Genomic DNA, 11258 nt, shown 5'->3' with positions numbered 1-11258 from the left:
GTAAATACCCTATCTCATTTAGCTTCAAAACAATTCCAAAGCATTATAGCTTTCTTCCAATATTAGAGAGAATTTAGAGAGTTTCTTGAGAGTTGTTTTCTCCTTTTTATCAAGAGAGAATTATCATTGTTTTCTCCTTGGTAGATCGAGAGAAGTTGTAATTCCTATTTTCTCATAGTGAAATTCTTCTACTGTTGTCCGTGGTTTTTACCCTATATTATTTAGGGGTTTTCCACGTAAATTTTGTGTCTCTTTTATCTTCATTTTTATTTTCTCAAATTATCAGTTGCGATTTTGCCCTATCCGATAGCCGTCTTCCGCAACAAAAAAGAGTGAAGAACTAGGTTGCTACAAACATGACAGCACTATAGATCATCACAATAAAAACATAACAAACAATCACCAAAGCCAAAGGCATAACGATCTCTAAGCCAAACCTGATTCCACAACATTGGAATAAGTTACCACCATGCTTTAAACATAATACTCAGATACATTCCTTCCATTTCCAAATGATGAGTCAAAGAAGAAAGTTTACAGTGGAAGTGGAGAAACGAACATCTTCAATGTAACTCACGAACCTGTCGATCTCTATTAAGCATTGCCACCGATTCCACGGCCTTTATTCTACATCCACTAACCACTTCCACACCGTCTTTGAGGGCAATACAACCTTTAGCGTACCCTTCCCCCACCACTTGGTCTCGATGAAAATCTCCAAAGCTCTTTTAGTCGTTGTCAGCAATGCTAATTATATGTTATCGCCTACGATTGACCCAGAAAAGATTGTTCTCATCACATTATCCTTCGAGAGAAGGACTCCCCCGCAACCTGACGTTGTTGCTGTCACGTTTTCAGCTACAAAGAATTTGACAAAATCTACTGTAGGAGTACACCTCGCAAGAACCACCTGAGACGTTTTTCGGTTCACAACACGGATTAATCCACCAATCATCTAGATTTGGAGACCATTCATCTTTCGATGCCTTAAGCCAATATAACACACGAAGCTTTGTAGAAAAGATAACATCCTTGATCGAGACAAATTTCCCTTTAAAAACTCTTTCGTTCCTTGCAACCACAAACTCCAAAAGGTTGCCCCAATCGTGATTAACCAAAGAGACTTGCTATCTCCAGAAAATGGAACATTGAAACAAAAATTAAATAAATTTTCAAGGTCAGGTACACTATTCCAATTGATGTTCCACCATTCCGAGAAGAGAAACCAGAATTTTTATGCAAAAGCACAACCAGCAAAAAGGTGGAACGAATCCTCTTGATATAACCCACACCAAACACATGCACATTGGCCGTTTTCCAGCTTCACCCCTCTTTCTTTAAGAAACACCTTTTTCAGGATTCGATCCAATTTAAGCATCCACCAATTTTTTTTAAGTTTTAGTGGAACTTTCAACTTCCAAATCCTGTCAAAATTAAACTCAGGTTTTTCTAAATCAGCATTAACAATAAGCGAGGATAATTTCTTAACATTGAGCAGCCTCGCCTTATCATGTAACCACACTAGTCGATCCAGCTTAAAAGGAACAAAATTCACATTCATAATTTGACTTACCAGCTTTGAAACCATTAGTTTTTCTCTTTCCAATAAATCTCTAGAAAAAATGGAACTCCATTCGATATCCTCAAAACCTTTCTTCGTCGCAACCTCGACCACCACCACCCCCCCTTTGTTACTTGCCAGTCTGTATAATCTTGAGAGAAAAAAAATCTTCAAAGAACCACAACCACACCAATTATCTTCCCAGAATAAAACGGATTTTCCATCTCCCAACACCCACCTGAATGCCTCGTCATTTATCCATCTGTTTGCATCTTCATTGCACCAATTGTCTACTATACCACGCCACACTAAGGACATCTTCTTCGGATGCCAAACGTTCATCATCCATGACATGGGAGAGACACCATATTTACAACAAATTACCTTCCTCCATAAGAACAAAGTATTGACATGCTAAAATTTAGTTTGCTCTATAAACAGCTAAATTCAGTATTAACATGCTAAAAAATATTAAATATTAAAAAGTAAACTCAAAAAATACTGAAAACAAAAACAATAAAAAACACACAAAAAATTACAGGTCATAAAATGATAAATAATAAATTTATTTTTTAAAAAGTACATACTTAAAAATATTTAAAATTATAAAAAATTGAATAATTCTATCATAAAAGTATTCATTTACAAGAGCTCAAAGGTTAGAGAAAGACCTCTCATTTATCGTAAACAAAGGTATAATGCAGCTGTCACTTTAATATTTTATCCTATTTTGGCTTTGACCAAAAATGTGAATCAAAAGTAAAAAAAAAAAAAAAAAGTCTAATCACCGTTATTATTTAAATAATGATTAAATTTTATTTAATTAAGGGGAAGACGGAGGACAACTCGGAAGAGGTAACTTTTCTCCATAATCGCAGCATGTACCCCCTAAGTTTCAATTCATCACTTTATACACATGTAAATTTTAATGTTATTTCTCTTCCTATTCTCTTAATATATTTTTTCGTCTAATTCTTCAAAAAGAGTAATAAAATTTGAGTTTCATCTACTTTATTTTGGATATACAAAATAAAAAAAAATTTACTTATAAGACAAATAGACAATGATTTACATGAGACAATAGTTTATCCTGTTATTTTACTTATTATTATTAATTGACAGTAAATACTAATATTTTATTTTGTATTAATATTTTTTATCAACAATTTAGAAATAATTTAATACTATCGTAATATGGCTGAAGTTTTTTTTGAATAATTTAGGATAATTATAAGGTGGTCTCGGTTCAAAATCTTTTTTAATCATGACAACGTATACACACCCTACAGACGTAACTATTCGAAATTGAAATCTCTATGAAGAACAATACCCTCTTTAATTTATCATTGAGATCACTCAATAAATTAAAACCGGTTAAAAATTAAAATAATTTTGAGTTCATTTCGAGAATATATTTTCAGTGTTCTCCGAGTGTACGAGTATACTTAATGCTTTCATTCAAATTTAATATGATTTTTTTATTGATGGCATTTGATGGAAGGGAACGTGCGGTGCAGCATCCCTATATTCATGCACGAATTGCATGGTTAACCACGTATTTTGAGAATACGTATTCTGCACAGTGCAATCATTGTCATTATCCTTCAAATGCGCTAGAATATCATAGCTATAATTACTGCTGTTAGCCTTACTTTTGCAACTTCCCTATTCGTGTTAGCAATAAACACATTTATTTATTTATTTAGTCAATTTTCCAAATTTATGACTCTTTGGCATTTCGAACATGATTCTAGTCCTTTTTTTCTATTATTGTATTAAATTCACAATTTTAAAAAAGATAAATGTCAATTGAGGATTTTTAATCACACTCTCTATAAATTATTAACTTAATTATATTTTTAAGTCTTCTAAAGGATGATAGGATATTATATCAGTGATTTACATACAAGGTATTCCACTAAGAGGGTGTTCAGTTAGCGGAAAATATCATTATTAAGGGGAATAATATTTTTCATAATTACATTCCCATGTTTGGTTCATGGAAAATGTCATTATTCGGTAATAACTTATGATTGATGGTAATAATTTTTGGTTAAAATGATGAGAATGTCAATACCTCAAAATTCTTAACTATTATATAATTCCAGCCACTTTGAATAAGAATATCTCTAGAATAATGAATTCTTTTCGTATGGATCATTTTCAATTATATTCTTTGTGCTTTACTTAAAATTATAAACATAAATAATATTTTAGTTATTAAAAAATAATACTTATGAAAATTATTTAAAAATATAAGTTTGATATACTAATTATATTAATTATATGTTAAATGTATTTTCCTCAAAAGTTAGATAGTATAACAATTAATTCTATAAATTTGCATTCAAATATTTATAATTTAATATTAAAATTTAACTTGTTGAAAAATACATATATCACAAGAATAATTTGGTAAAATATGTATTCAAGTAATCTCATATTCATCCAATCAAACACTGTAATCTTATATTCATGTTAAACAAACCAAATAAGGTAATACAATATTCCTAGAGTAATGTTATATTCTAATAATTTTATTCTAAAAAATAATCTTACATTCTGTAAACCACACGTATCCTAAATGTAAATTAAATGAAAGTGTATTCCAGTCCAATAAGTTATATATGATAAGAGCATGTGTGTTATTTAACCAGACCGCTTCAAATATATATGTCTCACTTCAAAGAAAGGGTATTCCACTAAAGCTCATTACTTTATATTTTTAAATCTTCAATTATGTACAGGTCTTCCTACGTCATGTGGATCGAAAATAGAGTAATTCTTATGGTTAAATCATAGATATATCAATTTTATAAGTTGATATTAAGAATAATTTCCTTATTTATGGAGAAGTATAAGTATTTTAATGTATTCAATCGATTAAATGAGATAGTTCAATTTACGGCAACATATTTTATGTATTGAAGAAGTATCTCTATACTTTAAGAAAATTCAACAGGTGTGATTACGATATCTTCATCTCGATAGAAGTGATGAGATGAAATTGCTCTTGCTAGGAAAAATACATCTTGACGCTAGTTAAGACAGACTAAAAGAACTCTTATTGATAGAATGAAGACTCTCTAACCTATTAAATAGTTAAAATATTAAAAGTTATTATTAAACTTTAACAAAAATATTATTTAAATTATAATTAAAATGAGAATTATTTAGTCCAGTTTGAACAAAATAAATAATATATTTAAATATAAATATCTAAATTACTCACATCTTAATCCATCCATAAATCAAAGGATAATATATATTATATAGTTAAATGTATTCAATTTCGTGTCTTCCTCTATATTACAATAATAATCATTCCAACAAAGCTAATATTCAATCAACTAACTAAATAAATAATATGATCAATGGATAAGAAATATAGAGAAAGAATTGCATAAAAGGTTCAAAGTACGTTAATGGGGAACAATTATGCAACTTAATAAACATATAAATGATCATAAAAGTACGAACCAGACTACTTTAATGGTTAAAGGAATGATTGTTATCTTTAGAGGTCTCATATTCGAAAACTAGAGAATGCAAGAGTGCTTGAACATTTATTGTCAAATAATTATTATAACATTTATTATATTATAATCACCCTACATTAATAAAAACCAATCGTAAAAATAAAAAAAATATATATAAGGCAAGCCAAAACCTAACTTAAACCATAAAATTTTACAAGTATAATGCTTGACAAACTAAGAAAAGATTTGACTTTACAAAAGAATAATCTTATTCTCTCCCTTTTCAATAGAAAAGGGATATGATTATACAAATAGGAGCCGGAATACCATGAGATATTGTGCCTAGAAACTCATCTAAATCAAATTCAAATTAGTGTGGCTTTTGTCTGGTTCTTACAATTGCTATGAAGTAACAATCATCTGTTTATGTTGGAATCCGAACATCTAAAATGAGTAAATTCCTTCACTTTATTTTTAAATTCATTCCGAAATAAAAAATCACGTCAACAATTTTGTTTATTTATAGCGGGTGACAAAAACGTATAGTTGAGTATAATATTTTAGAGAAATAATTGACTAAAATATAATTACGAGAATAGATGAGTGACTAAATGTGTAACTTGTACAAATAAATATTATAAATGTAAAAGAAATGAAGAGGTGATAATGAGGAATTGAGAAGTAAGATAGGAGCAAAGAGATGCCAAAATAAACAGCAAATACTTTATGAGAAGTGGGCATCTTTGCTTTCCTCTTCATCATTGACCACTCCATCCAACAAACAGATTCCCAATTTTCCATTTCCATTCCATCACATAACAACTCCAAGAAACCCAAATTAATGAAAGAAAATAAGAATTTATTTATAAAGAAAAAGAGTCCGTCTATAAGCCCAATTAACTATTTAACTGTCTAATAATTTTGAAAACAAATTACTTTTAATATATAATAAATTAATAACATTAATCATACCTTTTTTTTATATATTCTGGATATTTATTTTAAAAAATTTAGCCTTCAACAACGTATATACATTCTGCGGATGTAATTGTTCAAAACTTTTAAACAATACAACATTATGTTTTTATCATCGAGACCAGTCAACGAGATATTTAATCATATTATTTTATATATATAACGAAATGAAAATCGAAGTTTACTTGAAATTCTTGGGCACTTTAGATTGACCCACACAAGTTTCAATGACGGTGATCCCCTCACTCTACTCTTTCCGTACCTTAATTAATTTTATTTCTAAAAATGTCATTGATTTATTTTCAACAGTTGGTCCCTACTTGTATAATGCTAAATCCCACAAACGGGATTTCTTATGGAATATATTATTCCCTACCTATCCATCTTTTTCCTGGAAAAAAAAACCTTTCGACATTCTCTATTCTTCTACTTTAACCGTATATTAGTGTGTCGGGAATTACTTAGTTATATCGGTTAAAATTGGTGAAAACAGATAAATGAATGATTGTTTTATTACAAACACATAATATCAATAATTGTTTTATAATTTTTAGAATGTTAATGGTTAAAAAATATCTAAACTTCAATGGACATTGACTTAATTTATCCTATAAACTATTGCTCACATCATACGTGAGAGACTGCAAACAGATTCCCATAACTATTGTGTCAAGAGATGGAATATGACATTGCCATTTTTTTAACACGTGAGAGAGTGCAAGCACATTCCCGTTGTATCATGAGATAAAACCATGGCATTATCAAGAGGGCACCTACTCGAGAGGACATGCCAGCCTCAGGATTGGGTTGCACATTATTCTATCACCTCTATATATGTAAATTAGAGATATTTTATGTTGTATTCATTATTTTATTTAAAAAAAAGAATTTTTAATATATATGATTATGAGTATAAACATGCAAAAATATTTTAAAAAATATATATTTTATATCATACATATATCTATATTGATGCTCATAAATTTCTATGATTCGATAGAAACATAAAATGAAACAAAGAGCTAATTCCAGCATACATCCTTCAATTATGACCTTCATTCTAAATCAGTCTCTAAATTTTTAAACATTTTATTTCATCTCTAAACTATGACCATCAGTCTAAAGCAGTCCTCAAACTTTAAATATTTCAATTTCATCCCCAAATTATGATCTTCATTCTAAATTGGTCTCTAAATTTTTTGAACATTCCAATTTCATCCCAAATTATATGTATATACTAATCACATCCCTTGTTAATAAAATCATTAGTCCAAGTTATATTATTATATGTTTGAAAAAAATAGGTTAAACTATGGTTGAAACTAATTACATATTTGAATGAATTTGGGAATGAAATTGGAAGATTCAAAAGTTTGGAGAGAATCATAGTTTGGGGATGAAATTGGAATGTTCAAAAGTTTATGGACTAATTTAAAATGAGAGTCATAATTTGAGGATGAAATTAGAGTATTTAAAAGTTTAAGGACCAGTTTAAAATTAGGATTATAGTTTGTAGACATATGATGGAATTAACTTAAAAAATATATATGAAAAAGCCTCTTTATGCAAAATATAAGCATAATGAACAGCTCTCCATCTTTCTCACTGCTTAGAGTCTGCTTCTTCTTCTTCTTTCTTTCTTTTTTCTTTATCATTGAGGCTTATTATTAAAGCTGCATTCAACGATTCATTCAATCATCTTATCTCAGTTATATATTCTCTTCTCCGCCTTCTTCTCTGCAACAACCGCCTTAACTGCCACCTTTTTTCCCACACAAATGGAACCCAAAGCTCTTTTTCTGCTTGTACCGCTGCTTACTGTCACGCTTTGTTCTTCTGAAGCTGTAACAGATGATAATCAGTTTCAGTTCTTCAACACAATGAGAGCTTCTCTATCAGGAAAGGCCTTGGCTGATTGGGACATGAAGGGGAAAAGTTATTGTAATTTCACTGGAGTTCACTGCAATGATAAAGGGTATGTTGAAAGCGTTAACCTCTCGGGCTGTTCTCTTTCCGGGGATTTCCCGGCAGACTTGTGCTCGTACCTGCCGGCGTTACGGGTTCTTGATATAAGCCGCAACGATCTCCGTGGCAACTTTCTTAACAGTGTTGTCAACTGCTCTCTCTTGGAAGAATTCAATATGAGTTCTATTTACCTGAGAACAAAACTTCCGGATTTCATCAAAATGACATCTTTACGTGTTCTTGATCTATCGTACAATCACTTTGAAGGTGACTTTCCCATGTCAATAACAAACCTTACCAATCTTGAGGTGTTATACTTCAATGAAGTTGATGAGATAAACTTATGGCAACTTCCTGAGAACATCTCGAGGCTGACAAAACTCAGAGTTATGGTCTTAACGACATGCATGTTGTATGGTCGGATCCCAGCGTCGATAGGAAACATGACGTCACTTATCGATCTTGAATTGAGTGGGAATTTCCTTTCAGGTCAGATTCCAAAGGAGCTTGGTTTGCTTAAGGACTTGGAACAGCTAGAGCTTTATTACAACCAGCACTTGTCGGGGACAATACCTGAAGAACTGGGAAACCTGACAAAGCTAACAGACTTGGACATGTCGGTCAACATGTTGAGGGGAACCATTCCAGAGTCCATATGTCGACTTCCCAATCTTGAAGTTCTTCAAATTTATAACAACAGTCTGACAGGAGAAATCCCTGGTGTTATTGGTGATTCAACAACGTTGACCATTCTTTCACTCTATGGAAATTTCCTGTCTGGACAAATTCCACAGAACATGGGGATCTCATCACCGTTGATTGTTCTTGATTTGTCTGAAAACAAGTTGTCGGGTCCGTTGCCGGCTGAGATTTGTAAAGGAGGTAAATTGCAGTATATGCTCGTCTTAGATAACAAGCTTTCTGGGAAGTTGCCTGAGAGTTATGCAAACTGTAAGTCTCTTATACGGTTTCGGGTGAGTAATAATCATTTGGAGGGTTCAATACCAGAAGGAATTCTAGCTCTTCCTCATGTTTATATCATTGACTTGGCTGACAATGATTTTACGGGCCCTTTTCCAAGATCAATTGAAAACGCTAGGAACTTATCTGAATTGTTCTTGCAGAACAATAAGATGTCTGGTATTTTGCCCCCTGAAATCTCTCTAGCTGTAAATCTGGTGAAGATTGATCTCAGTAACAATCTTCTGTCTGGTTCAATACCTTCAGAGATTGGCAATTTGAAGATTCTGAATTTACTTCTGTTGAAAGGTAACAAGTTCGGTTCTTCAATCCCAAGTTCACTTTCCCTGCTGAAATCTCTCAATGTTCTTGATCTTTCGAAGAATCGTTTGACCGGCAAAATCCCAGAGAGTCTCTGTGAATTGTTGCCAAATTCCATCAACTTTTCACATAATCAACTTTCTGGACCAATCCCAATTTCATTGATTCAAGGAGGGTTGTTTGAAAGCTTTTCAGGCAATCCAGGTCTTTGTGTTCCAATCCATGTTCAAAATTTTCCCATATGTCCACACATTTACAACCAAAAGAAGCTAAATTCAATGTGGGCAATCATTGTTTCAGCCATTTTCATCACAATCGGAGCTCTCCTATTTCTTAAACGCCGTTTAAGGAAACAAAAAGCTGTAATAGAACACGATGAGACCGTATCTTCATCATTCTTTTCATATGATGTGAAAAGTTTCCATAGAGTATGTTTTAACCAACATGAGATCCTCGAAGCAATGATCGATAAGAACATTGTCGGCCATGGAGGGTCCGGCACGGTTTACAGAATCGAACTGAAAAGCGGAGAGGTTGTTGCAGTGAAGAAACTATGGAGTAAAACAGCCAAAGACTCGTTTTCAGAAGATCAGGTGATTTTCAACAAAGGATTGAAGACTGAAGTTGAGACTCTTGGAAGCATAAGGCACAAGAACATAGTCAAACTGTACAGCTACTTCTCAAGTTTCGATTGTAACCTGTTGGTATATGAGTTCATGCCAAATGGGAACCTTTGGGATGCTCTTCACAAAGGATGGCTCCATCTTGACTGGCCAATTAGGCATCAGATCGCCCTTGGGGTGGCTCAGGGCTTGGCTTATCTTCATCATGATCTGATGCCACCTATTATTCATAGGGATATCAAATCAAAAAATATACTATTGGATGTTAATTATCAACCCAAAGTTGCAGATTTTGGAATTGCCAAGGTTTTGCAAGCAATAGGAGGGAAAGATTATACCAACACTGTCATTGCAGGCACCTACGGTTACTTGGCACCAGGTAAATACTCTGATTCATCTTCATTTCAATTAGATACTATATAATTCACTTTAAGTTTACATCCATATCAAACGATAACTATTTGACAGAATATGCATATTCAAACAAAGCAACAACAAAGTGTGATGTGTATAGTTACGGAGTGGTGTTGATGGAACTAATAACTGGTAAGAAACCAGTGGATTCTGAATTTGGAGAGAACAAGAACATTGTTTACTGGGTTTCAACGAAGCTGGACATAAAAGAAGGTGTGATGGAGGCCTTGGACAAGCGAGTGTCCGGTTCGTTTAAGGATGAGATGATTCAGGTTCTAAGAACCGCCATGCGTTGTACATGCAAGAACCCATCCCAACGTCCAACAATGAACGAGGTTGTCCAACTGCTGATTGCAACAGATCCTTGCAGATTAGATTCTTACAAGCGTTCAACAGATAATACCAAAGATGCATCAAATGGCACAAAAATAAAGAACCAATCGGATGTGTGATGACGGTGTATGCTGGTGAATTAACATAGGTTCTATAGAATAGTAGGGTCTCCCAAAGTATTATTGAAAGGCTACGAATAAAATGGCTTGAAGATTCTCTCTCTTTTCTTTGGATCTTGTAAGGAACTTAATCAGTATAACTTCTTTATGACAACGCGTAGCATCTGAATCAAATCATTGCATGGCTTTTTCATAACTTTTTTTCAACAAAAAAATTCTCTTTTTTTAGGGTTATCCAGAATAAAAGAACACTTTAAAATAGGAGTTTTTTAAATTAAGTGGTGATTATAAAGTAATATATATTCTAAATTCTCTCCATCAATTGACAATAAACGTTCAATTATTCTTGCCGTAGCTAGTGCTCAATACCTCTATAAATAATAATAATTTCTTTAATTACATAAGTTGTTTTATGCTAAAGAGGCTTTATTGTAGGATCCTAAGTGGGGTTCTTGATTGATTCTGATTATAAAAAGTAAGGCATGTTTTTTTATGCGGGTTTAATATT

At 32.3% G+C, this 11258-nt stretch overlaps 1 protein-coding gene across 1 annotated transcript; it reads left to right on the top strand.

Annotated features, from left to right (window-relative positions):
• The first annotated feature begins 7612 nt into the window (after positions 1-7612).
• LOC120180484 (receptor protein-tyrosine kinase CEPR1-like) lies at positions 7613-10849 on the top strand. Its single transcript, XM_039185799.1, has 2 exons — positions 7613-10263; positions 10353-10849. The coding sequence occupies exons 1-2, from the start codon at positions 7794-7796 to the stop codon at positions 10748-10750; spliced, it is 2868 nt and encodes a 955-aa protein (XP_039041730.1). The 5' UTR covers positions 7613-7793; the 3' UTR covers positions 10751-10849.
• Positions 10850-11258: the final 409 nt, after the last annotated feature.

Source organism: Hibiscus syriacus, unplaced genomic scaffold (assembly GCF_006381635.1).
Source record: "Hibiscus syriacus cultivar Baekdansim isolate YM2019G1 unplaced genomic scaffold, ASM638163v2 tig00112498_pilon, whole genome shotgun sequence".
In the NCBI taxonomy this organism is placed as follows: Eukaryota; Viridiplantae; Streptophyta; class Magnoliopsida; order Malvales; family Malvaceae; genus Hibiscus; species Hibiscus syriacus.
This window is presented reverse-complemented; position numbering and strand designations above follow the sequence as displayed.

Excerpts from the sequence above, each read along its gene's own strand:
- LOC120180484 (XM_039185799.1), top strand. The coding sequence starts at position 7,794 with ATGGAACCCAAAGCTCTTTTTCTGCTTGTACCGCTGCTTACTGTCACG. Across the intron at positions 10,264-10,352 it reads CTACGGTTACTTGGCACCAG|AATATGCATATTCAAACAAA; the intron begins GTAAATACTCTG and ends ACTATTTGACAG.